This window comes from Cebus imitator, unplaced genomic scaffold (genome assembly GCF_001604975.1).
Source record: "Cebus imitator isolate Cc_AM_T3 unplaced genomic scaffold, Cebus_imitator-1.0 Scaffold180, whole genome shotgun sequence".
NCBI lineage: Eukaryota > Metazoa > Chordata > Mammalia > Primates > Cebidae > Cebus > Cebus imitator.
Genome location: NW_016107495.1, coordinates 1,284,793 through 1,311,865, shown reverse-complemented (window position 1 = coordinate 1,311,865; position 27,073 = coordinate 1,284,793). Strand labels below are relative to the sequence as shown.

The 27,073-nt window shown below is 41.8% G+C and overlaps 2 protein-coding genes and 1 long non-coding RNA gene across 3 annotated transcripts; all 3 read right to left on the bottom strand.

Moving 5' to 3' along the window:
• Positions 1-4,110: 4,110 nt before the first annotated feature.
• LOC119473719 lies at positions 4,111-5,809 on the bottom strand. Its single transcript, XR_005202941.1, has 2 exons — positions 5,456-5,809; positions 4,111-5,172 (listed from the first exon to the last, which is right to left on the bottom strand). It is a non-coding gene; the product is annotated as an uncharacterized LOC119473719 (long non-coding RNA).
• Positions 5,810-5,872: 63 nt separating this feature from the next.
• On the bottom strand, positions 5,873-12,159 carry LOC108315943 (uncharacterized protein C2orf16-like). Its single transcript, XM_037744636.1, has 4 exons — positions 12,147-12,159; positions 7,021-8,134; positions 6,832-6,924; positions 5,873-6,027 (listed from the first exon to the last, which is right to left on the bottom strand). The coding sequence occupies exons 2-4, from the start codon at positions 7,854-7,856 to the stop codon at positions 5,913-5,915; spliced, it is 1,044 nt and encodes a 347-aa protein (XP_037600564.1). The 5' UTR covers positions 7,857-8,134; positions 12,147-12,159; the 3' UTR covers positions 5,873-5,912.
• An 805-nt stretch (positions 12,160-12,964) lies between these two features.
• Positions 12,965-22,722, bottom strand: LOC119473722. Its single transcript, XM_037744651.1, has 6 exons — positions 22,529-22,722; positions 20,475-22,194; positions 17,441-19,919; positions 17,034-17,398; positions 13,221-16,997; positions 12,965-13,027 (listed from the first exon to the last, which is right to left on the bottom strand). Exons 1-6 carry the CDS (start codon positions 22,573-22,575, stop codon positions 12,965-12,967), a joined length of 8,451 nt encoding a protein of 2,816 aa, XP_037600579.1. The 5' UTR covers positions 22,576-22,722.
• Positions 22,723-27,073: the final 4,351 nt, after the last annotated feature.

The following is a 27,073-nucleotide window of genomic DNA, read 5'->3' as shown; positions in this document are numbered from 1 at the left end:
AAGACCAGCCTGACCAACATGGTGAAACCCCATCTTAAAAAAAAAAAAAAAAGACTTAAATAAAGGGAAAAATATAGCATGTTCATAAATCAGAAAACTCAGTATTGTTAAAATAGCAATTTTCCCCAAAGGAATCTATAGATTCAATATAATACCAATTAATATTCAACAAGTTTCTTTTAATAGATGTTGGCAACCCAATTCTGTAATTTTTATAAAAATGCAAAGAACTGAGAATAACCAAAACAATTTTGAAAAAGAACACCAAAGTTAGAAGACTTACTATCTAATTTCAAGAGTCTAAATAAACATCAATGGAAGAGAATAAGGAGAGTCCACAAACAGACCTACACGTACACATGTGCAAGTAAAGTTTGACAAAGGTGCCAAGGCAATTCAATAGGGAAAGAAAATTCTTTCCAACTGGGTATACAAATAGAAAAAAAAGTCAACATTGACCCTTACCATACAACATTCACAAAAATTAATTCTAAATGAGTCACAGACCTAAATATAAAACCTACAAACTTCTAGGAGAAAGGACCAGAGAATATCTTTACAATTACAGAGGCAAAAGTTTCTTTTTTTATTATTTTTTTTGAGACAGAATCTCACTCTGTCACCCAGGCTGGAGTGCAGTGGGGCAATCTCGACTCACTACAATCTCCAGCGAGGCAAAGTTTTCTTAAACATGATACATAAAAGCATACAACATAAGGGAAAAAATGGTAACTTGAACCTTTTGCTCTTCAAAAGAAACATTCAGAAAAGGAAAGACAAACCTGACTGGAAGGAAATATAGCAGACAAAAGAGTTATATTCAGAACAGGTTTTTTAAAATACAATTCAATATGAAAACCTAATTTTTTAATGGATAAAAATGTAAACTGATACTTACATAATAGAAATGGCCAATAAGAATACGAACAGATGCAAAAAAAGAAAAAAAAGAATACAAACAGATGCTCAACATTATTATTCATAGATGATGAATTAAAAACCACCAATTAAGCTAAGCGCGGTGGTTGGCGTCTGTAATCCCAGCATGTTGGGAGACCAAGTTGAGAGGATCACATGAGGTCAGAAGTTCGAGACGAGCCTGGCCAACATTGGTGAAACTCCATCTCTACTGAAAATGCAAAAATTAGCCATGGGGGTGCACACCTGTAATCCCAGCTACTCAGGAGGTTAAGGCAGGAGAATTGCTTGAACCTGGGAGGCGGAGGCTGCAGTGAGCTGAGATCAAGCCACTGCACTCCAACCTGGGTGATAAAAGGGGACTGAGCAGAGAACCAGGACAGTAGATTAGAGGGCAAAAAAAAAGACAAAAAAAAAAAAAAAAACCCACAAAACCACAGTGAGATACCACTACACACCCATTAAATTAGCTAAAATGGAAAAGACTGACTCTCCTACATTGCTGGTCGGAATGCAAAATACCACTTTGGAAAACAGGTAGTTTCTTTAAAAAACGAAACATACTCCTGCCATATGAATCAACCAACCTATGATGGTAAATACCATCTTAGATATTTATCTGAAGAAATGAAAGCATTTGTCTACACAAGACTTGCACATGAATGTTCATAGCAGCCTTACTGACACCTAAAACTGAAAATAACTCAAATGTCCATCAAGATAGATGGCTAAACAAATTATGGTATCCATAATGGAATTCTACTCAGCAATAAAAACTATTTTTCATCTCAAAATCATTATTCTGAGTGAAAGAAATCATGAAAAAAATGAGAACATCCTGTGTGACTTTGTTTATATAAAATCCTGAAATATGCAAACCACTGTACAGTGGTGCCTGTAGACAGGAATAGAGGAAGAAATGGCAAAGAGACATGAACAAACTTTTGGGAGAGACAAAAATGTTTGTTATCGTGATTGTGGCAATGGTTTCACGGGTACAGACATGGGTCAAAGCTGACCACAGTGTATGCTTTAAATATGTGCAGTCTATTGTACTCCAAGTATACCTCGATACAGGTATTTTAAAAATTTAATGGATTGGCAGGCCTCTAAAGCCAAAACCGATCATCGCAAACAATGCTAGAAAGACTTGATGGGCCAGACGTGGTGGCTCATGCCTGTAATCCTAGCACTTTGAGAGGCTGAGGTGTGCAGACTGCCTGAGCTCAGGTTAAGATCAGCCTGGGCAACATGGTGAAACCCTGTCTCTACTATAAAATACAGTGACTTAGCCAGGAGTGGCGGTGTGCACCTGTAATCCCAGCTACTCCGGAGGCTGAGGAAGGAGAATTGCTTAAATGTGGGAGACAGAGGTTGCGGTGAACCGAGATCATGCCACTGCACTCCAGCCTGGATGACAGAATGAGCCTCCATCTCCAAAAACAAAACAAAACAAAACAAAAACCAAAAAAGACTTAATGGTACCAGCAAGCCATTAAGAACCAAGCCCCAGGGAATGACTCTCAGGAAACTCTTCATGTAGGAATTTCTTACTATCAGTGTAGGACTCAGAAATACAGTACACATCTACCCTCTTATGAATAAGCATAAGCAGACTGAAAAGGCAATGATTCATAAGATCAGCATAATTAACATGTTGGAGGTTAAGTCAAGGTGGTTAGGGAATCCTTCCTTCCAGGTCTCATGTTTTATTTTTAAAGGACTCAACAAAAACAATTCTCAGGTATTTTACACTATCTACCTATCGGCCCCAGGACATTTGATTATTTATTAAAAGCCAAATTAAGCTCAAACTTTCCTTTCCATACATACAACAAGAAAAAGCTTTATTGTGATAAAATATCATAATTGTAATTATTTTATAATTTGTTGTCACCAGTGCAGCAACTCTCAGCTTCTGATCACAAACATAAAATGTTTAGCCTATTTTTAACTCCTTTCTGATCTACCAAAAAATTTTAAGAGCCCCTAGCTTATTCTTCTATGTGTAAATATTTAGGTTTCATTAGAAAAGTACTTTAGTTCATCTTGGTATCCTTCGTAAACTTATTTAATTTTACCCAATCTTTAAAAGCTGGTGTTCACCATGATTTCCTTCTCTACTCTTTTCTGATCTCATTTCTCACAACTAACTCTCAAATGTCACAATCTCATAGGAAGCTAGTTTAAAATAAGGATTTCCACACCCTAACACCAGTGATTTCAAATCTGGTTAATGGATGGGGGCCTAACAATCTTATATTTTAACAATTATCTCCAGGTGACCAAGGTACATACTGAGAAACACTGCTCTAACCACTTTCCCTAGAATAGCGCATGAATACTCAGCTTGTGGAGGAAAACATCATGCTTCCAATTATTTTTTAAAGCTGATGATTCCCAATTCTGTATTTCAGACCAGCTCTTCATCTGAGGTCCAAACCTATTTGTTTTTGTTCCAAATGTTGCTCCTCATTCAGGAATTCCTAGTTCCCTGAAATTACTCCAAAATTCACCTGATTGCCAAAGCCAGAAACCAATAGACATCCTATCTTCCTTCTCTTACTTCTCATCATCACAACCTGTACATTCTCTATACATCGTTCCCTATGTATTCCCTATATATCGTTCCCACCATAGGCTGCACATGTTCTTCATTCATCTCTGAGGTCATCATAATAACCTCTGAACCAGTTTCCCAGTACCATTCCAAATCCATCCTTCATAATGTTGCCAGGGTGGCCTTTCTAAGACCAGCATCTGGCTATTTCATTCCCTCATCCCTTCCAGGATAAAATCCAAACACTTCAGCATGCCATCATAAAAGGTCCTTCATGGTCTAGCCCCTACTAACCTCTCTAAACACTCTCCCTGCAATCAATCCCTCATCCTCCATCCCAGTCATACAGAACTACTTGCTATCCATTAACTTCTTCCACACATTCACAGACTGTTCTCTCTTCTGAAAAACTTTTCTCCTTCTCGCTAACTGCATGATTCCTCAACTTTCAAGTCTATCCTTACGAGTGACCTGCTCTGATAATCCTTCCCTTCCAAACTATCACTCCCCTTCCCCAAAGGCTACATTAAATTCCCGTTTAAAAATACTTACAATAATTATTGCAATGAACTGTGTTGATCTACTTGCCTATCTCCCCTTCTAGACTGCTAGTTGTTTTTCACGCCTGTATACCTAACCTACTACAGAACTGGCACACACAGCAGACATTTCATAAATGTCACCTGAATGAATCCATTTAATGTCTAGTTAACAAGAATGTTTTCTTTTGTGTTAACCATGGAAAAACTAAGTACCTTCAGTGTTCTAAATAATAAACCAGTCTTACAACCAAGTAGTTTAAAAATACAAGGATTTCTTCCAGCCATTTTGATCATCCATCCCAAGTTAATCAATGTATTTATGAGCACGAATGTGATGTCTGGAGAAGTACAGGATTACCAGTAAGTCATTGGTTCCATTTTTGTTATAACTTGTACTCTTTTTTTGCAAGCTAGGTTTCTCTACCACACAGTAGGCTTATACGTACACTGTCCAATCCAGTAGTCACTAGCTACAGGTGGCTATTTAGTTAAAATAACATAAAATTTAAAATTCAATTTCTCAGTTACACTAGCCACATTTCTAGCGCTCAAACGCCATAAGGGTCTAGTGGCTATGATACTAGACAGTGCAGATACAGAACATTTTTGTCACAAGTTCTAATGGGTAGCGCTGGACACACAATCACAAAAGAACCTTAGAAAAACCTCTTACTTAGCAAATAAAATTTAAAATTCAGTCCCTCAGTTGCACCAGCCACATTTCAACGGCTCAAAATCCACACAGGGCTAGTGGCTGTGATACTGGACAATGCAGATACTGAACATTTTCATCACAGGAAGAAGTTCTACTGGACAGTGCTGGTGACACAATCATAAAAGGACCTGAGAAAACCTCACTTACTTCTTAGCTCCCACGATCCTCGTGCTCCTCTGCTGTTTAAAGGTTGTGGGTCCTGAAGTCTAGCAAATCACAAGCACACGAGTGAGTTCTAGGGATCTCTGAACCTCGACCACAAAAAGAAGAATTCCCCTATGCCCAGAAGAAATGAAGCTCTCCCGGGGCAATAACCTCAAACTGAAGAAGGCAACACTTTTTAGGAAAAATGTGCTGTCCTATCTTCCAGCTGTGCAAAGGCTGGTAACAATACCAGAGCCTTCGTCTTCCCCATTCTCAAAGCCCTGTCCCAGGCTCTAAAAGGGAGGCCAAAAGAAAAGACAACGGATATGAGAGACACTGGGGATGTAAAAGAATAGAAACTAATGACAATGTATCCAGGAATTAAATCCAAGGAGGTGGGGAACAGGCAGCAGAACGTGTAAAGAAAAAGGGGACAGGTGATCTGATCTAGAAGGATGGGGCCTACGATGGCCTCTGATAAAACCAACTCTGAGCATGGGACAAAAGCTAGAGACCGTGTGTTCTGGGCTTGACAGTGCTACCTCTAAAGCATGACGGTCAAACCAAGAAACCCACAGGTACAGCACCGAGTCTGGAAGACATCACTCCCTTTCCACACCTAACAATTTCACCAAAGAACTCCGGCCAGACCAACGCCACTTCCGCTCTCCTTGCCTCTCCCAGATGTGGGTTCGCCCTGCCTAGCCCTCTTCTGAACGTCTACTTCTGCCTAGCAGCTTCCGAGGCGGCTGAGGCCGGAGAGAGTCACATGACAGTAACCCTCCTATTCCTGAGATCCCGCCCCACTGGGATCTCAACAAGGGACCTGGGAACCTGTGGGTAGGGTCTGGAACGAAGGGGCGGAGCTTAGAGCCTCTGCCCAGCCTTAAAACCCCTGCTCTCATTCCGAACCTTTGTATAATTCCTCGTGTCCCATCACCTTGCCTCCCCCACCCACCCACCCAGTGGCCTCAGTCTAGATGCACAGGGAGATCAGTTACTGCCGCTTTATTACAGAAATTACAGACGATTCTCACACACCACCCCCCGTAGAGAGACATGGAAGCCTTTCCACGCTGGGGGCGCAGGAACTGGAGGCAATGGCTGAGCAGGAAAAAAGGCTGGAAAGGGCAGCACTGTGAAGATTTGAGGGAGACAATGAATAATAGGGGTGGATCTCGCCTCTTCGAGTAGCTTCAGGCCTCCACACTTGCTCTGCTTTGGGATTTTTGTGTGTGGTCCCAAGGAGACTTGTTCCATCCTTGAAAAGGCTGGGACTATTCTCAGGGGAACTGTGCTTGAGTCTCTCCTTAAGGGTACTGCGATGGCTTCTCCCAGAGTGCCTCCCTGGCCTCATCTCAGAGGGACTGTGATGGACTCTCTCCCAGGAACTGCGATGGCTCCTCCCATGGGACCTCCCTGGCCTCATCCCTGAGGGACTGTGACGGGCTCTCTCACAGGAACTACAGTGGCTCCTCTCAGAGGAACTGTGACATGCTTTCTCAGAGGGACTGTAACGGCTTCTTTCCAAGGGACTGAGGTGGCTCTTCTCTAAGGAACTGTGGCTTCTCTGAGAAATCCTACGGTGGCTCCTCTCAGAGGACCTGTGACATCTCCTCTCAGAGGGACTGCGTTGGCTCCTCTCAGAGAGACTGTGATGGGTTCTCTCAGAGGGACTATGATGGCTCCTCCGAGAGGGACTGCGATGGCTTCTCTCAGAGGAACTCTGATGGCTCCTCTCAGAGGGACTGTGATGGCCCCTTTTAGAGAGACTGTGACAACTCCTCTCCAGGGGACTACGATGATTTCTCCGAGAGGGACTGCTAAATCTTCCATCTGAGGGACTGTGACGGCTCCTCTCAGAGGAATTGTGATGATTTATCTGAGAGGGACTGCGATGGCTCCTTTCAGAGAGACTGCGATGGCTCCTTTCTGAGGGACTGTGGTGGCCTCTTTCCTGGGGACTGAGATGATTTCTCCGAGAGGGACTGCGAAATCTTCTATCTGAAGGACTGTGACGGCTCCTCTCTGAGGGACTGTGGTGGACCCTCTCAGAGGAACTGCGATGGCCTCTTTCAGAGAGACTGTGACGGCTCCTTTCCAGGGGACTGCAGTGATTTCTCCGAGAGGGACTGCGATGGCTCCTCTCAGAGGGACTGTGATGGCTTCTCCAAGAGCGGCTATGACGAGTTCTCTCAGAAGGACTGCGTGGGGTTCTCTCCCTATAGAAGCTGGGGTGGTTTTGCTCCTCGTGTGTGAGTTTCTTTTTAAGGTGTCGGTGCCAGGTTCTCTTCACAGGGGAACCAGGTAGGTTTCTTCCTTGGGCCTGAACTCTGGTTCCTGGTGTCAAGTTCTTAGACTCCTGGCTGGAGATTTCATTTTTCTTTGATCTGCTACTACCGTCCTTTTGGACAGTTCCCAGAGGCTGCTCCACTGAGGCAGGTTGGAAAGTGATATCACTTTGGGAACCTGTAGGCTTGGGCAGTCGAAGAGGTCTGGGTTGGAAAGAGTGAGCTCTTCTTGGCTGTTGAGCTGAACTGCACTGGTCTGTCCCTTCCCACAATATGTCCTCCTGCTTAATGGTTGAGCCTGCTGACATTAGCTTGTCAGCTGACCTCCTGTCTCTTTTGATATTGCTGGGTAAGCAGTAGTCCCTGGCATTTTGCTTTGGATAATAGTTTTTGCTTGCCCACAAATTGTCTGGGATTGTCCTGTCCCCAGACTTCTGCCCAACAAAAGCTATAACTCTGTATGCTGTTTGGAATGCCCGCTTTAGGCCCTGAAAAAGCAGTTGCATGAACTTGGGTTGGGAGGGTTTCTTAGGTTGTCTTTTTAAGGAGGCGGTACTTGTCTGAGCTGCTCCAATCGTCTTCCTTCTTAAATGGGCTGGTAATTCCCCAGAGGGACTTTCTATTGTGGTTCTACTGCTTGTGTAGAACTTTCCGTGTTTTCTAAGTCCCTTGGTCATTCTATTCATTGGATATTTTGAACCAGAGGTCTTTTTGGTTCTCACTTTAGCCCTTTTCTCATTCTGAGTGCTTTCAGAGTCACTCTTTGATAGGGTGTGAACCTGAATGGATTCATAGTGTCCAGGTGCTCTAATTATTGTGTTTTCTTCCAGGTCAGGGCTGTTGCGTTGTCTTCGCCTGATGTAGACTTGTACAGGAGCAGGGGACTGGGAGGACCCAGACTGCAAATCTATCGTGGAAGTAGGACTCTTGGAAGCTTGAGTATGGATTTTAGCTTTCCTTTGTGATGGTGACATAGTTCTTCTCCGTATGGCGGGTCTATCTCTTTCATGATACTTTGAGATTTGGGGTCTTTTCCTAGTTCGCAGCCTAAAGCCAAGGTGCAACCGAATCTCACCATGGCCTTCAGGAGTGCTTACAAGGTGGAGCTGTGGATAGATCAGAAGATAAGGCCCCGAAGTGGTCTGTAATTTATGATGGCAGTTAAGTCCTGAACATCGGCCACACTGTAGGCAGATGGGGTACTTTAGGACTAGACCCGAAGCTAGAGGTGGAGGCACATTGGGGGGTATTTGACTCCTTAAGAGTTTTGCTGCTATTTTTAGCTGCAAATCTTGTAGCAACTGGAGCTGTTCTGAGAAGTCACTCTGGGGAAGATAATTTGGCTTGAGGGAGTGTTCGGACTCCAAAATCCTTGTTTGGGAATCACTCTGTGAGTTCTCACTTTCTTCCATTGGAACAAGATCTTCTCTGTTGTAAAATATGCTGATGGAAGACTCTGACTTTACCAGGACAGGAAGCTGACCCCCTGCACATGTGACAGGCATATGCTGAATGACTTCTTGGGATATACCACTGAACCCTGAGTTTGTTTTCTTTATTCCCATTCTCTTCCCAGAGTATTGCTGTATTATGGAAGATGTGGAGCTGCGTGTCCACATTTTTAAGGCCATTGACCTATGTCTCTGAATGTAGTTTTTGACTACTGAAGGCTGAGGAATATTAACTGGACCCTTCTCTGGGAGCCTCTGGGAAGCTTCCATCAGTTCAGCTGGAATCCCAAATAAATTCTGAATAGACTGACAGGTATCTGCAGTGGCTTTTTCTGCTAGAGATGTTTGAGAACAAAGCTTCCTTTCCATAGTGGTCCCTAAAACATTCCCCAGCGTTAGCATAGTGGAGAGATATTTTCTTGGTAGTCGCTGCCTCCAGGCATGACTCTCCCAGATGTTGTGTTGTCTGCCCAGGAAAGACTTGATGAGGGATTTTTGAACCCCTGATTCTGCCCAGAATGTCCTAGATAGTGATCTCCAGCTTTGTGACAGATGTCTCTGAAGTGAGTTCTCTAGCTCCTCCATTTGCTTCCTCTTAGTTTTCTGTTTAGATATGGCATCTACTCCTGGAATCTCAGGGCATGGGTTTTCCACAATGTTAGCTGTCTTATCAGAGCTTTGATTATGAAGGGCCAAGGGAAGAGTTAAAGATTGCATCATAGTAGGGTCTAGATAGGTCTCTTCATGCTGCAAAATATCTGTCCCAAGATTTTTTACATCCAAAGCTCTGGATACTTTCTGTATCCCAGAATCCCAAAGTCCTCCTAATTCAGATGCTGTTTTGACAGAGCTTGAAATAAGTGAGGTCGAAGAGCTATGTAGGAACCTAGAGAAGTCAGTACCCACTTGTAACTCTTCCGATGTTAACTTCTCACAGTCCCTATTGTGACACACCTGTCCTAGATTCAAATCCTCAGATTCCATAACTTTAGGAGGCTCTATTTTTATCACTGTAGATTTCACAGCCTGAAGTCCTTGTTGATGAGTCAATATTGTATGCTCCTTAAATGGAGATGTTTGTTGTGAGGTTAATTCTTCAGATTTCACTTGAATATGTGGCCTTAGAGTTGATTCTACAGGTACTATCAGTTCTTGAAGATGTGGCCTTGGAAGTAAATTCACAGAACTTGTTGATTCAATTCCTGATTCTAGGGCTACTCCTATTAGTTCTACAGCCTGAGGAATTGGTCTTGGTGCTAATTCCTCAGATTTTACAATTTGAAGGGGTGGCCCTGGGATTAACATAGTTTTTACAATTTGAAACCCTGTCAACTCCATTGTTTCCACAATCTGGTGTTTTGGTTTTGTGATTAATTTCTTAGATTTCACATCTTGTAACCATGGCCCTGAGGGGATCTCTGAAGGTCTCACATCCTGCAGTTTTGGAGTCACCTCAATATATTCTACCACATGAGGGGTTGGCCTTGGTATTGTCATAGACTTTACAACTTGAAATGGTGGTCCAGGGGCCACTTTATCAGATTGAACAACTTTTGGGACATCTACAAGGGTTACCTCTTCAGACTGAGCAACGTGAAGCTGTGTCCTTGCAGATTCTGTGACTTGATCCAGTGGTTCTGGACTAATCCTTATAAACTCTACAATTTGATCCAATGGTCCTGGGGTTGTCCCTGGAGATTTCATACTTTGATTCTTTGACTTTGTTAGCCCCATTGATATCTCCTTGTGCTGCCATGCCTCAGAGGTGAGCTCTGCAGATTCATCATGTCCTATAACTTGACTTGTTTGCTTCATGGGCACCTCTAAAGATTCTTCCCTTTGCAGCCATTGCTTATAGTTCGGATTTACAGATTCAGGGACTTGATGTCCTAACCCTAATATTATCTCTGGAGATCTCACATGATGTTGTTGTTTGGGTGTTAATTTCAAAGTTTTCTCTACCTGCACTTCTGACTCAGAAGTCAACTCCACAGATTCAGGAACCTGATGTCCTAACCCAGGTGTCATCCCTGAAGCAGAATCTGGGACGTGATGTAATGACTTTGGAATCAATACCAGAGATTCTTCCCTTTGCAATCTTTTCTGAGAGATCACCTCCACAGGTTCTAAGTCTTGAGGACAGAGCCTTGGGGATCTCTCTGCAAATCCAGGGTCTTGACTTCTTGGCTTTGGAGTCATTCCAAAGAATTCATTTGCTTGTATCCTTGCCTCAGTAGTCAACCCCATAGCTTCTGTAAAGTAATGCTTGAGTTCTGGGGTAATCCTTTCAGGTTCTACAATTTGCTGCAGTGGCTTTATATTTAACTCCCCCAAATCTTTAACTTGGGGCCGTGGCTGAGAGAGCATTTCCATAGTTTCTAGGATTTGGTGGCTGTTTTCTGGAGTTAATCCTAAGAATTTTGAGCTTTGGTCCCTTAGCATTGGAGTCAGATCAACAAATTTTGGTACTTGAAGATCTGGCTGCAGCAGCATCCCTAAAGATTCCATGGCTCTACCTGTTAGCTTTGGGGTCAACCCCACAGATTTCTCTATAGGATCTATGCCTTTATGTGCCAATCCTTGCGCCATTTCTGAAAATTCTGTGACATGATAAATTGGTATTGAAAGCAAATTTGCAGATTTAGGGACTTGATACTTTGGCTGTGGGATCATCTCTGCATATTTTGCAAACTGATGCCCCGGTCTAGGGATTATTTCAGAGGATGCCATGATTTGATCATTTGTTCTGGGAGTTTGCTCCCCATATTTCACTGTTTGAAGCAGTGGCCCTTGTCCTAATTCCACAGATTTTACAGTTTGCTGCAGAGACACTGAAGACAATTTCACATGTTTTATACTTTGCAACTTTGGCTCTAGAGTAAATTTCAAAGATTTCACACCTTGTTGCTGTGATTCTGGAGACAAATTTGAAAATCTGACACTGGCCAACATTGGTCCTGATGGGAACTTCCTAGTTGGCTCTGGTGCCAATACCATTGATTTCACATCTTGCCATCCTGAAATCAACTCTTTATAATTTATACCTTGCTCTTGGGCCCCTGGTGTCAGCTCCATAGGTTTTATATATTGAAAACATGGCTTCTGTGCAAAGGCCACAGATTTAATGCATTGTGACCTAAAGCATGATGTCAAAGAATTTACACTTTGAGGTTGTGGCCATGGAGTTGACTTCACAGATTTCACCTCTTGAGAACGTGGCTCTGATACAAATAGCTTAGATCTCACACTATGCTGCCTGAGGTGTGAATGCAACTCCTCAGAATTCACACCTTGAGGATATGGTTCTGGTTTTAACTCCACAGATTTCAATTTTTGAAAACATGGCTGTAGTGTAAATACCTCATATTTTAAGTCCGGCACCTCAGAGGCTGAAATCATTTTCACAGAATTTGTGTCATAAAGCAATGGCTGCTTATTTATCTCCACAGACTTTACATCTTTAAGCAGTGGCTCTGGTGAAAATACCTCAGATTTCATATCATTTATCTGAGAACCCAAAGTGAATGCAGGTTGCACAGCTTGCTGTGAGCCAAGGTGCTTCCCCCAAAATTGGACTCCTTGAGACTTAGTCCCTGGAGTTAACTCAGAAGATTTCACACTTTGCAAGTGTGGTTCGAGATGGAACAGAATAAATCTTGTACCTTGAGATTCTGACCCAGGGTTCAATTCAGGGGACTTCATGCCTTTTATCTGTGGCCCTGGATTCAAGTTGATAGAATTTATGCATTGAAATTCTGACTCTGAATTCAACTCAGAAGAATTCATACCTTGCAGCTGTGGGCCAGAGTTGAACTCCTTTGGTGTTACATCTTGAAATTTTGTCCCTGAAGTCAGTTCACATTTTACATCTTGTAAATGTTGCACAGAGTTGAACACAACTGATTTTATACTTTGAAGCTCTGGCCCTGGATGCAACTCAGATTTCATAACTTGAAATTTTGTCCCTGATTTTACACCTTGAAAGTGTGGCTCAAGTTTGCACTCCATAGAATTTACACATTGTAACTTTAGCCCTGGACTCAACTCAGAAGAAGTCACACACTGTACCTGTGGCCCAGGGTTGCATTCCATAGGTGCTACACATAGAAACTTTGACCCTGGAATCAAATCAGACTTTAAATCTTGCAAATGTGGTCTAGGGTTGAACATCATAGATGCCTCACTTTGAATTTCTGTCCCTGGATTCAATTCAGAACACTTCATACCTTGAAGTTTTGAAACTGGAGTTAATTCAGGAGATTTCATACCTTGTAAATGTGGCTCTGGGTTGCAGCCAGTAGAATTTACACACTGAGCTTGCGGCTGTGGAATGAATGCAGAATTCACACCTTGCAAATGTGGTCCTGGGCTGCACCCAGTAGAATTTGCACACTGAAGTTTTGGCCCTGGAATGGGTGCAGAGAAATTTACACCTTGTAAGTGCAGCCCAGGATTGCACCCAATAAAATTTACACACGGAAGTGGTGGCTCTGGAGTGGATGCAGAACAATTCACTCCTTGCAAATTTGACCCAGGATTGCATCCATTAGGATTAACACACTGAAGTTTGGACCCTAGAATGGATGTAGAAGAACTCACACTTTGTGGATCTGGCCTAGAAATATACTCAATAGAATTTACACACTGAAGTGGAGGCTCTGGACTAGATACAGAAGAATTCACACCTTGCAAGTTTGGCCCAAGGATGGACCCATTAGGACTTACACACTGAAGTTTAGGTGCTGGAATGGATGCAGAATTTACACCTTGTAAATGTGGCCCAGGTTTGCACTCAATAGAATTTACACACTGAAGTGTTGGCTCTGGAATGGATGCAGAAGAATTCATATCTTGCAAGATTGGCCCAGAGTTGAACCCATTAGAACTTACACACTGAAGTTTAGGGCCTGGAATACATACAAAAGAATTTAAACCTTGCAAAGTTGGCCCACGGTTGCACCCAATAGAATTTACACACTGAGGTGGTGGCTCTGGAATGGATGCAGAAGAATTCACATCTTGCAAATGTGGTCCAAGGCAGAACATCTTAGATTTTATACCTTGAAGCGCAGGCCCAGGATTCAACTTGACAGATTTTATTCCTTGCACCTGTGGCCCAGGCTCAAAATCTAAAGATTGTATACCTTGAAGCCCTGTTCCAAAGTGCAACTCAGAAGATTTCACACCTTGCAACTGTTGCTGAAGATTGAATTTCATAGATTTTACATCTTGAAGCTTTGTCCCTGTACAGAATTCTGAAGGTTTTCTATGTTGCAAATGCGGCCCAGGATCGAACACCGTAAATTTGACACTTTGAAGGTCTGGCCATGGAATCAATTTGTGAGATTTCTCATCTGGCTGCCGCTTTTCAGTATTGAACTCAGAAGGTGCCACACTGTGAATCTTTGATTCCAAGGCCAACTTAGAGAGTTCTGCAACCTGCAATTCTGGGTCATGGTTGCCCTCTGTAGAGTTCACTGTCCGAAGCTTTATCAACCCAGATTTCCTATCTTGCAACTTTGCTCCAGGATTGAATTCTGTAGATTTCACACTTTGATGTTGTATCCCTGGTGTCAACATAGATAATTTTCTATCTTGTAACTGTGAAGTTGAGTTTAACCCCAGAGATGTCCTATCCTGTACCTTTGTACCTAGAGACAATTCAAAAGATTTTACATCTTGCTGCATTGGCCTAGGCATGAGCTCCGCAGATTTCACTTTTTCAAGCTTTGTCACTGGAATCTCTTCAGAAGATTTCATACCTTGCAATTGTGATTCAGAACTGAACTCCTCAGATTTTACGTCTTGAAGCTCTGTCCCCTTGATTGAGTTACAATATTTCATATGTTGCCACTGTGGGCCTGAGTTCAACTCTACAGATTCCCCAACTTGAAGCTTTGTCTCTAGTGTTAACTGAGAAGATGCCACACCTTGTAACTTTGGACCATGGTTATTTTCTACAGATTTTACATCTTGACAGTTTGTTCCTTGAATCAACTCAGAGTATTTTTCACCTTGTATCTGTTGTCCAGAATTGAAATACATTGATTTCATACTTTGAAGCCTTGTCCCTGAGATTACCTCAGAAGATTGTATACCTTGAAACTGTTGTCCAGAACCGAGCTTCACAGATTTTACATCTTGAAGCTTTATACCCATGGTCAGATCAGAAGATTTTATATCTTGTAACTGTGGGCCTGATTCCAGCTCTACAGATTTCACACCTGAAGACTTCCTCCCCAGGGTCAAATCAGATTTCTCACTTTGTAACTTTGGACTAGGTTTGAAGTCTACAGATTTCACACCCTGAAGCTTCACCCCTGGAATCATTTCAGATGATTTCACACTCTGTAAATGTGGTCCAGAACTGAAATCCATAGATTTAATGTCTTGAAGCTTTATACCCACTATCAACCTAGATGATTTCAAATCTTGCAACTGTGGGCCTGAGTTGGATTCCACTAATTTCACTTCTTGAAGCTTTGTCTTCGATATCGACTCAGATTTCACTCCTTGCAACTGTGGCCTAGGTTTGAAGTCTGTAGATTTGACACCTTGAATCTTGGTCTTCGTGGTCAAATCAGAATGTGGGATATTTTTTAACTGTGAGCTGGGATTTAACTCCATAAACTTCATGTCTTGGGACTTCGTCTTAGGTGTCAACTTAGAAGATTTGACACATTGCCATTGTGGCCCAGAGCTAAATTCCTCAGATTTCATACCTGAAAGCTTTGTCTGATGAACCAACCCAGATGATTTCGTACTTTTCAAGTGTAGTAAGAAGTTCAGCGCTACAGTTTTATCACTTTGTAATTGTAGCTCTTGGCTTAATACTCCAGATTTCACCCCTGAAAACTGTGGCTCTTGTGTAAACACTAGAGACTTCACATCTTGCAGCTGTGTTCTTGGATATGCCTCCAAGGGTTTCACTTTGTGCAGCTGTGGTCTTGGGGTCAACTCAGAAGATTTCACATCTTGCAAATGAAGCCCAGGTTTGAATGCCATAGATTTTATATCATGGAGCTTTGATGTTGAAATTGGGCCACATGATTTCACACTTCTCAACTGTAACCCAGACTTCAAATCAATAGTTTTGGACCCTGGCAACTGATGTTCCTGGAGTGATGTCAAAGGTGGTACACTTTGGAGCTTTGGCCTTGGAGTCAACTCAGATGACTTCACATCTCTTAATTGTATTGAAGGTTTCAATTCTACAGGTGTGACAGCACGAGATTGTGAACCACATTTTAGCATAGATTTCAAACCTTGGAACTCAGGTACCGGTATCCACTGCACAGATTTCACACTTCCAAGCTGTGAGTCTTGGTTTAACGCCACAGTTTTTACCCCTTGAAGCTGTGGCTCTGAGGTCAATGCCAGAATTTTCCCTTTTGGCAACTGTGGTCCTTGGGACAACTTAGGAGTTTTCACAAATTGCAACTGTGGCCCATAGTTAAACTCCACAGGTTTTGCACCTTGAATTTTTGGCCCTAGAATCAATTCAGATGATTTTACACCTCCTGACTCTATGGAGGATTTCAACTCTGCAGGTTTGACACCTCGAGATTGTGAACCAAGATTCAGCCCTCCAGTTTTTACACCTTGGAACTCAGGTCCTGGTATCCACTGCACAGATTTTGCACTTCCAAGCCGTGAGTCTTGGTTTATCTCCACAGTTTTCACACCTTGAAGTTGTGGCTCTGAGCTTGATGCTGGAATTTTCCTTTTTTGCAGCTGTGGTCCTTGAGACAACTCAGGAGCTTTCACACAGTGGAACTGTGACCCAAGGTTAAACTCCATAGGTTTTGCATCTTGAAGTTTTGGTGCTAGAACCAATTTAGATGCTATTATATCTCCCAACTGTATGGAACGTTTCAACTCTGCAGTTTTGACACTTCGAGATTGTGGCCCAAGATTTAATCCTACAGATTTTACACCTTGTAACTCAGGTCTTGTTATCCACTGAACAGATTTCATTCTTCCAAGCTCTGGCTCTTTGCTTAACTCCACGATTTTCACACTTTGAAGCTGTGGCTTTGCAGTTGAGCCCAAGGGTTTCGCTTGGTGCAACTGCGGTCCTGGAGTCAATTTGGGAGATTTCAGACTTTGCAACTGTGGTTCATGTTTGAACTCTTTCGCTTTTACATCTTGCATATTTGGTTCTGGAGTCAATTCAGATGATTCTATACCTTTCGACTGTAGGTCAGACTTGATGTCTACAGATTTTATACCTTCAGATTTTGACTCTGGAATTAACTCCAAAGACATTATACCTTCTGACTCAGACCATCTCTTTACTTGCTCAAAATTCACACATTGCTGCTCTGGTGAGTTTACAGATATCTGACCATCCTGTTCTGGCTCAAGGGTTAAATCCTCAGGTGCCTGAAACTGTTGCTTTAGGGCTAAATCCACAGGTTTTACTTCTTCAAACTCTTGTCCTCTGGTTACATTCACAGATTTTACTACCAGTCTCTTCTGCCTTGGGGCAAACTCTACAGACTTTACACATTGCATATGTGGATCTTGAGTCTCCTTTATAGATTTTAAACTTCGAAGCTTTAAACATGGAGTAATCTCCACAAATTTCATATCTTGCATTTGTGGGACTGAAGTCAGTTCCTCAGGTTTCATGCTTTGTAGCTGAGGCCTTCGAAGCATCTCCACAGATTTAACCCCTTGAAGCAATGGCTCTGGTGCAAAAGCCATAGACTTCTCACCTTGCATCTTTAGCCCAAATTTTAATTTTGCAGCCTTCATATCATGCAGCTGTGTACCTGGGACCAACTCCTCTGTTTTAAAATCTTGAATTCTTGAACCTGGAGTCAACTCCACAGATTTTACACCTTGAAGCTCCGAATCAGGGATGAATTCCACAGCTTTGACATCTCTCTGTGACCCTAAGGTTCTCGCCACAGATTTCCCACCTTCCAGCTGTGGACTTGGAGATATTTCCATAGATTTCATCCCTTCCAGGCATGGTCCTGGAGCTAAGGTCACAGATTTCATATCTTCTAACTGTGACCCTGAGGTCAGCAACTCAGACTGGAGCTTTGAGCCTGGGGTTACCTCCTCAAGTATTACACCTCCTGCCTGTGGCTCTGGGGTTAACATCACAGATTTGACGTCTTCCAATTCTGGCTCTGGTGTTAACTGCCTAGTTTTCATATCTCCCAAATGTGGCCCTGGGATTAAGTCCACAGATTTCATATCTTCTAGCTGTGGCTCTGGGGTTAGCTTTTCAGATCTGAAACCTTGAAGTTTTAAGACTGGGCTCTCCTCCACAGGATTTACATCTTGGAGCTCCGGTCCTTGTATCAATCCAGAAGATATCATACCTTGTAACTGTGGTTTTCTGGTCAACTCAGAATGATTTACACTGAGCAACTGTGGCCCCAGAGTCAACTCCATGGATTCTGCACCTGGCATTTGTGGCTCTGAGACTAATTTACTGGAAACTTCAACTTCAAGGCTTGGCACTTGATTGCCTACTCCATATTTTACATCTTGAAACAGTGGCTCTGGTACTAACAACTCAGGCTTAACCCCTTGCCCCTCTGGCCCTGGAGCCATTGCCATAGGCGGTACCCCTTGCATCTCTGTCCCTGGGGTCAACTCTAAAAATTGTACACATTGTAGCTGTGGCCCTGAGTTTAACTCTAAAGATTTCACACCCTGAGGTTGAGTTCCTGGTACTAAATCAAAAATTTTGACATCTTGTAGCTGCAGCTCTGGGTTAAGCCCTTCCTGTTTCATGCTTTGAGTTCCTTGAGACATCTTTGCTAGTTTGGAATCTTGCAGTCCTGACTCTGGGACCACCTCTACAGAATTCACACTATGAAACGCTGATCCTGGAGTTTGATCCCCAAATTTGATACCTTGCAGCTTTGGCCTTGAAGTCAATTCAGAAAATTTGAGATATTGCTGCCAAGGCCCTAAGTTTACTTCCTCAGATTTTACACTTTGAGATGGTAGTTCTAAGGTTGATTTTGCAGATTTCATACTGTGAAACTGTGATTCTTCAGTAGACAGAATAGATTTCACGTCTTCAACGTATGGCCCTTGGCTTAACTGCAAAGATGACTCTGGTATGAAACCTAGAGACTTTATATCTTCAGGCTGAGCTCCTGTTGTCATCTGCGTATGTTTGAAACCTTGGTGCTTTGACTCTGGGATCAAATCAGAAAATCTGACATCTTGCACGCCTAGTCCTGGGTTTAGTTCCACAAATTTCACACCTTGAGGTTGTGGTTCTGGGGTCAGCTGTACAAATTTGACACTTTGATGTGTTAGGTCTGTGATAAAATCTGATGATTTGATGTCCTGAACTGGGGAATCTGAGGTCAGTTCATCAGATTTCGCACCATAATGTAGGGGTTGTGAGATTAAATCTACAGGTTTTTCTCCTTGAAGAAGTGGCCCTGGAAATACCTTTGAAAATCTGACATTTTGTATCTGTGGCTCTGGGGTCAATGCAGAAGATTTGACACTTGGCTGACATGGGCCTAGATTTAAATCCACAGAGTTTACATTTTGGAGCTCTGCCCTCTTAGTCAAATTCTCCAATGGCATACTTTGTAGTGGTGGCTTTGGTATCATCTCTTCTGATTCTACCACTCCTGTAGTTGGCTGTTGGATTAAATTCACATGTTTCACGTCTTGCAACTGTGACTTTAGATCCAACTGCATAGACTTTCCTCCCTGGACCTGTGGCCCTGGGGTCAGGTCCATAACATGTGGTTTTGGTTCTGTAATTAACTTTTTAGATCCTATCACTAATGGAGATGACTCACTGGTTAACTCTGCAGATTTCAAGTTTTGTAGTAGTGGCTCTGATTTCTCATATTGCATGCCTGGTCCTGGCGTTAACTCCAAAACTCCTGTTTTTGAATGTAGTGGTACTGGGATGACCCCCCAGGTCTTATCAACTTGAGACAATGCCAACCCCATAGTTTCTGTGTCTTTATGTTCTGACGTGGGGGGTGTCTCTGACAACTCAGTAACTTCTGAACATGGCCCTAGATTGCAATGAACAAACTTCATATCATGAGACTGTGGCTCTGTGGTCAATACCTCTGATTTCACACTTTGTATCTCTGATCCTGGTATCAAATCCAGAGATTCTTTTGTTGTGTGTTGTGATACTGCAGTTTCCCTCATTGCTTTTCCAAGTTGGTCCACTGTCTTAAGAGTGTCTTGGAATGACATTGAGCTCATCTCCACAGATTCTGAAGTTTGGCTCAGTGGCCCTGGGGTAGTTCCTAAAGATGGTTGGATCAACCCAATAGATTTTTCCACTTGGTGACAAGTGTCAGAGGTCAACTTTGCTTCTTTTCCTTGATAACCTGGCTCTGAGATCATCTCTAAAGATTCTGAGGCTTGATGCCATGGGGTCAATGTTTCAGGCTCTGTGGCTTGGTGATTTGGTTTGGGGCTCATCTCTGCAGCTTTTACTGCCTGACGTTGTGTCCCTTTGTCCAATTCCCCATATTTCATACCTTGCACATGTGTCTCAGGAATTAACCTCCTACATTCTACCATTTGGGGAGTTTTCACATCTTCAAACAATAGTACTGGGGCTATCTTCTCAGATCTGACATCTTGTAACCATGTCTTTGGGGTCAACTCCGCAGATTTTGTGTCTTCCGTTGGTGGTCTTAGTGTCAGCTCCACAGTGTTTATATCTTGAAACTCTGGTGGTAGGACCAGATGAACAGATCTTCTACCTTGCAACTGTGAACCTGGGGTCAAACCCCTAGATTCTGTAACATGTGGCTGTGCTGGTGGAACTATCCCCATGGAATCCATGGCTTGTAATAGTGCCACTAGAGTTACTTTCACATAATCCGTGACTTGATGTAACGGTGCTGAGATCGTTTCCGATGATTTTGTGTCTTGACATATTGGCCCTGGAATAGTCTTTCCTTGTTCCATGACTTGACTTTGTGATCCTGAGGTCATGCCAACTGATTCCATGACTGTATGCTGTGGCCCTGGCATCATTTCCACAGTTTCCATAACTGCACGTTGTGGCCTTAGATTCATCTTCTCTGGGTTTGTGACTTGATGGTTCAATAATATGTTCATCTTCACTGACCCTATGGCTTGATGTTGTGGTGTTGGAGTCGTTCCCACTAATTCTTTGTGTGGATGTGATTTGTTAATCATCCCCATAGAATCCATAACTTGAAGCAATGCTACAGGAGTTACTTTCTTATTATCTGTGACTTGATTCAGTAATCTTGTGGCCATCCTTTCTGATTCCACAACTTGGTGCTTTGGCCTTGGGGCTGCCTCCATTGACTGAATGACTTTATTTGGTGGTTTGGGGGTAATGCTCACTGTTTTCATAGTTTCCATTGGTTTCACAACTTGACTTGGCAGCTGTGGGAACAAACCCACGGATTCTGAATGTGATTCTGGGATCATCCCTATTGAATCCATGACCTGAAGTAATGCCAGTGGAGTTACCTTTATGCTGTCCTTGACTTGATATGGTAGACTTGGTGTCAAATCCACATTAGTCACTTGTGTCTTATGCTGCTGTATCCTCTTTTCTGGAAAACCTATGACCCTCTTCTCTATACTAAGCTCTAGTATGTGTTTTGGCTCTTTCTTCAGTAAAGCAGTTTCCTCTGGAATTACATTAACTCCTAAACTTCTTGGAGGTAGAGTGCCCGCTGATGTAACTGAAGGCTTGGATCCAAGGATTTGGGGGCCATCCCCAGGCTGTAACTGCTTGCCCGAAATAAGTGACTGTGAAAGTTTTGTTTCTGTGCTATTTGTTCCGGATCCCACTTCAGCATTCACAAGAAGCGGAAATGATGGAAGGTCTGGGGAATTTTTGTTAATATTTTGCTCAGTGTTTTGATGAATGGGCATAGATAACTGAGTTTGGAGTTTATTTGATTCAGCGACTCCTTTTTGTAGTTCAGTTAAATAATTGAGTATCGCCCATGTTTTCCTCACAGGTAAAGGTACTGTTTTTTGCTGCAAAGTGAAAACCTTCTCAGACATATGTCCTTCTAGCTCCCTTCTAACTGAAGGAGAGAGCTTGAACGGAGCCCACCTTGGAAGTTGTGATCTGTCCTTGGAAACAGAATTTGGCTCGTGATCTGATGTCAAATGACTCTTGCTCCTTCTCTCATCTTTTTTTTTCCTTTTTTGTTTGCAGATATTTAGAGGCTCAGAAGTAGAGTTGATAAAAGAGCTCTGAGATTGTAAGGGTGAAAGATCTGTCAAATTCTGAAAATGTTTTGATTTCTGGGACTCTGATAGCTGAAAAGGAGGCAGGGTTGTGCCTTGGTTCTCAAACACAGATGCCTGCTTTTTGTGGGAAATAGGTAAACTATGGCTCTGGTATTCCCAAGTTGTTCCTTCAGAAAAGACAGGAAGATGACACAGACTGGAGTTACTGCATGGTGATCTAAAGGAGATGCTGTGGTCAGTAGAATGTGTTGCTTTCTTATAGTCACAACAGCGTAGAACAGTCTTCTGAGCCACAAGAACAGAGGAGGTAGAGGAAGAAATTGTATCCTGTGGTTCAGGCAAATCCTGTTCCATAAGCCTTGATCTAAGAAATAAAGAGAAATGTTTCCGTTTGCATTGAAATAGGAAAAGGAAAAAAGTGGCCATTTCAAATGCAAAATATTTTTGGCCTGAAGGAGAATTGGGGAAAAAAAAGTTTATTTCCCCAGCATCAGTTACTTATAGAAAGAATTCCTCCACGAGGACAAAGGGAGAAAACTGTTCCCCTTCCACCCAGAAATGACCCTTCGACCAGTTTGAACTTTGAACTTCCTCCACAGACAAAATGAACTCTGTCCCTCCCTCCTTCCTCCCCTTCCTTCCTCCTTTTTAAAACCTCTACCACCTTCAGTCCTCACCCAGAAACTACAATGCCTGACCTTGTGCTTTCCAGGTGTCGGAAGATCTGTTGAAGACTCTGCTCCATTGACCAGAGTATATAGTCCTGGGTCCAGTCCCCAGGGAGTTCTGAAACACTGGATGCAACATTGTATGTCAATGTAATTGAAGTCTCATTAAAATACCAGTAAGGAAAACAGTAAGAGAGATTTAACTTAGAAAAGAGAAAGCTATCATAGTGAAGGAAGTAAAACAGGGTACGAGGTACTTTACTTCTTTCACAGAGTTTATCAGTAGAATTGGCTGAAGACAGGCTTTACTCACCACGTCAGGTTAGCTTCAGTACAGGCCATCCTGAGGGTTTCTTCCCACTGCGGATCTGGGAGAAGAGGTGAAGAATCTATCAGCATCATGATTATTGACATCATTTCGTCCAACCCCCTTTTTGCAAATAAGGAAATAAAGATGAAGTTGTGCCCAAGATCATGAAGCTAATTAGTGGTAGATCTCAGACTTAACCCATCTCAACATTTTTCAAAAAGCTACACTGCTTCCATCATACATGCTGCCTTCATCATACAGTAGATGTAAGCTATATACATTGGGAAGAATAGGAATAATCATAGTAATAAGCAGTGGGAGTAGGGGAAAGAGAGGCCACGATACATATCTTTTCCTCCAAAGGAGTCTATCCAGTATCTATGGTGGGGGAAAAAAGATAGGGAAACTTCCCTCACCAAACTCTTGGTAGTTACCCTTTGTCCATTTTATAATCTCACCAAGTTTCCTCCCGAATTCCTTGGGATTTGAACAAAAGGAGCTGAGGAGAGGAAGCATGAGGAAAGGAACCATGGAGCTGTATAGATACAGCTCTTTTTTTTTTCTATTCTTAGGACAGATTAACATACATCTCTTTAGACATGGAGATGCTAGAAGAAGCACACTTCTTCCATTTACATCCTCTTTTCCAACCTCCCTCCACCTGCTATTTAAGGCTAGAGTCATAAGGCAGACCCATAATTGGTCTGTCATTAACCTTGAACTGAAGAGTAAAGGATAGAATCATTCTAACCTGTTAATTTCTGGATCTTTTTCCATATATCGTGCTTTGAAGTCTAGAGAAGCACAAAAAGAAAAACGAAAATCAGATTATTTTCTAGGTTAGAGACTTTATTGACAGCACATCTCACCTTTTAAATATCAGATATTGATACATCTCATGTATCAGATATTGATAGAGTTGGCACCCATAGCCATATATAAATACTCTAACAAACATAAATGTCAGAGGATATAGAGGATAGTGATTAACTTCCTAAGACAGAAGGGAAGAGTTACTCAAGAAGTTGTATTTGTACTGGAGTTTAAAGAATCAGCACAAGACTTTTAGGTGAAGAAAGAGTATTTCAGGCAAGTGGGAACATCACTGAAATCAGCATGTCATGATTGCCAGGTACACTTTTGCTAAATAGTAGGAGATGCTAGGCTGACAAGGCAGGTAATAAACCTGAAATAAACCAGGTTCAAAAATAGAATCTCAGCCTCTGATAAATTCAATCTTTTATTGGATTGAGATGATCCCTAATCTAAATGACTGCCAGAAGCTAAAATAGCTCTACTCTCTGGAGGAAAGAAACTTAATCCAGAACCTTGAATTTTTCTCTTCAAATTTATATATAAACTCTCCAGTGTTAAATCAAACATGGCCATGCTTACTAGAAGACAAGACTGAATGATTGAAGACTAAGAGATAAACCTAGGGAATAAAAATAAATTCATAGGCAATCCAGATATTGAAGTAATAAAACATGGTTTTTTAAATATATATGCTTTAAATATACAAGAAATTAGATAACAAGATGGATAATTTTGGCCAAGAACTAAAAACTAAAAAAAAAAAGAAAAAATCTAATGGAAATTGTAGAACAGAAGAAATAAAGAACTCAGAAAGGGGTACAGATTAGACACAACTAAAGAAATGTCTGAAGAAAATATCCATAATGAAGCATGGAAAGAAAATAGATACAAGAGCCAACAGACATATGGGACAGAGTAATAGGAGTCCCAGAAGGAAAGGGAAACAGAATACAAGTTGCAGACAGAAAGGCGAGCGGAAACAGTATTTGAAAGTTAAAAGTCAGGGAGTATATGGTAACTCTCTGTACTTTCTGCTCAATTTTGCTGTGAACCTAAAAACTGCTTCAAAATATAGTCTGTTTTCTTAAGGGACTAGCTAAGAGCTTTCCAAAACTGAGAAAGCCTTAGATGCGAGAAGTGTTATGAAGCAGGATGAAGGCAAAGAAAACCTAAACTTAAGTACATTACAGAATGCTGAACACCCACACAATGAATCTTAACAGGCAAAATTAAAAGATACATTTTATTCAAAAGAAGAATAAGATGAACACTTTATATCTTTTAGGAATATTGGAAGCCAGAAAACAATAGAATAACATCCTTTAATGTGCTAAAATAAAATAACTGCCTACCTAGATTTTTTTTTCCTTTTAGAGACCAGGTCTCTCTCTGTTGCCCAAGTTTCAGTGCAGTGGCATATACATAGCTCAGTGTAACCTCAAACTCTTGGGCTCAAGCAATCATCCTGTCTCAGGCTCCTGAGTAGCTAGGACTACAGGTGCATATCACCACACCCAGCCTTTTTTGTTTTTTTGTTTTGGGAGAGATCGGATCTTAGTATGTTTCCCAAGCTGGTCTCAAACTGCTGGCCTCAAGTGATCCCTCTGTCTTGGCTTCTTAAAGTGCTGGGATTATAGGCATGAACCATAGCACATTGCTCTTAGACTTTTATACTTAGTGAAACTACCCTTCAAAATATAAGGCAAAATAGAGAAATTTTCAGTCAAAAAAAAGCAAACTATTCATAGTATACCTAATTGGTCTGCCTAGAACTTTCAAAACAATGTTGAATAGAAATAGTGAAAACAGGATTTTTCCCAAAAATGCAAAGTTTTTCAACATAAGAAAATAAACCACTGTAATATACCACATTAATAACATAAAGAAGAAAAAAACTCACAGGATCATATAAATCAATGTAGAAAAATGCATTTGACATAATCCAACGATTTATGGTTTAAAAAAAACATAACCATAAAAATAGAAGGAGACTTCCTTAGCATTATAAAGGACGTTGCAATGGATCCATTGGAGGACAATGTTTATGTCCTCCAAAAATTCATTTGTTTAAATCCTCACCCTCAATGAAATGTATTAGTAGATGGGGCCTTTGGAAAGTGATTAGGTCATAAGAGTTGCCCTCTTGAATGGAATTAATGTCCTCACAAAAAATTCTCCAGACGATTGAGCACGGTGGCTTACACCTGTAATCCCAGAACTTTGGGAAGCTGAGGCGAGTGGATCACTTAAGGCCAGGAGTTTGAGACCAGCCTGGCCAACATGGCAAAACCCTATCTCTACTAAAAATTCAAAAATTAGCCAGGTGTGGTGGGACATGCCTGTAATCCCAGCTATTCAAGTGGCTAAGGCATGAGAATTGCTTGAACCTAGGAGGAGGAGGTTACAGTGAGCTGAGATCATGTACTCCAGCCTGGGTAACAGAGAGAGACTGCCTCAAAAAAAAAAAAAAGACTCCAGAGATAGCTCTCACTCTTTCCACCATGTAAAAACACAGAAGTTGGCAGTCTGCAACCCAAAAGAAGTACCTCACCAGAATCTGACCATGCTGGCACCCCAATCTTGGACTTCCCAGCCTCCAGAGCTGTGAGAAAGAAGTTTCTGTTGTTAATAAGCCACCCAGTTTATATTTTATTATAGAAACCTGAATGGACTAAGATAGAAATTGGTACCAAGAAGTGAGGGTGCTGCTGCAACAAACACCAAAAAATGCGTAATGAGTAGAGGGTGGAAGAGTTTTGAGATGCATGCTAGAAAAAGCCTACATTGCCAGAAATGAACTATTAAGGGTGATGTTGCTGAGGGCTCAGGAAGAAAAGAGGAGAGTTGTAGAGAAAGCTTCCATCTTTTTAGAGAATATCTAAGTAATCACAAACAGAATGTTGGTAGAAATATGCACAGTAAAGGCCATTCTAACAAGGCCTCAGGGAAAATAAGGAACATATTATTGGAAACAGAAATGGTGATCGTTGTAAAGTAGTGAAGAACTTAGCTGAATTCTGTTCATGTTCTAGTGTTCTATGGAAAGTAGAACTTGTGAGTCATAAAATTGGATATTTAGCTAATGAGATTCCTAAGTAAAGTTTTGAAGAAGTGCCTTGGTTCTCCCATTTATAGTAAAATGTGAGAAGAGAGAATTGACTTGAAGATGGAATTATTGAGCAAAAAAGAACTAGAATTTAAGGACTTGAAAAATTCTCAGCCTATTCGTGTTGCAAAAAAAAAAAAAAACAATGAGAAAGTGTATTCAAAGAGAACACTAAAGGTGTGATCAAGTAATCCTTCAATAGGGGCATCAGTATATGTGTGAAACAGATTAATCAGTCAATCAGTCACCACAGCAGGAAAACTGCCAGGTTGAACTGAAGCAGCAACAGATGGGAGGGAATGAGGGAAAGCTGTTGGTCTTCTGGAATTTTACAGTTCAGGAC

Coding starts and splice junctions, on each gene's coding strand:
- LOC108315943 (XM_037744636.1), bottom strand. CDS start 7,856: ATGAATAGAATGACCAAGGGACTTAGAAAACACGGAAAGTTCTACACA. Junction 6,925..7,020: donor CACAGTCCCTCTGAGAGGAG/CCATCGCAGTCC, acceptor CTCTGAGAGGGT/CCACCACAGTCCCTCAGAGA. Junction 6,028..6,831: donor CATCTCAGTCCCCAGGAAAG/AGGCCACCACAG, acceptor ATTGTCTCCCTC/AAATCTTCACAGTGCTGCCC.
- LOC119473722 (XM_037744651.1), bottom strand. CDS start 22,575: ATGGAGCAGAGTCTTCAACAGATCTTCCGACACCTGGAAAGCACAAG. Junction 19,920..20,474: donor TCTCAGCACCGTTACATCAA/GTCACGGATTAT, acceptor ACTTGTCACCAA/GTGGAAAAATCTATTGGGTT. Junction 13,028..13,220: donor CTAGGCCAGATCCACAAAGT/GTGAGTTCTTCT, acceptor CACCCATTCCAG/GGCCAAAACTTCAGTGTGCA.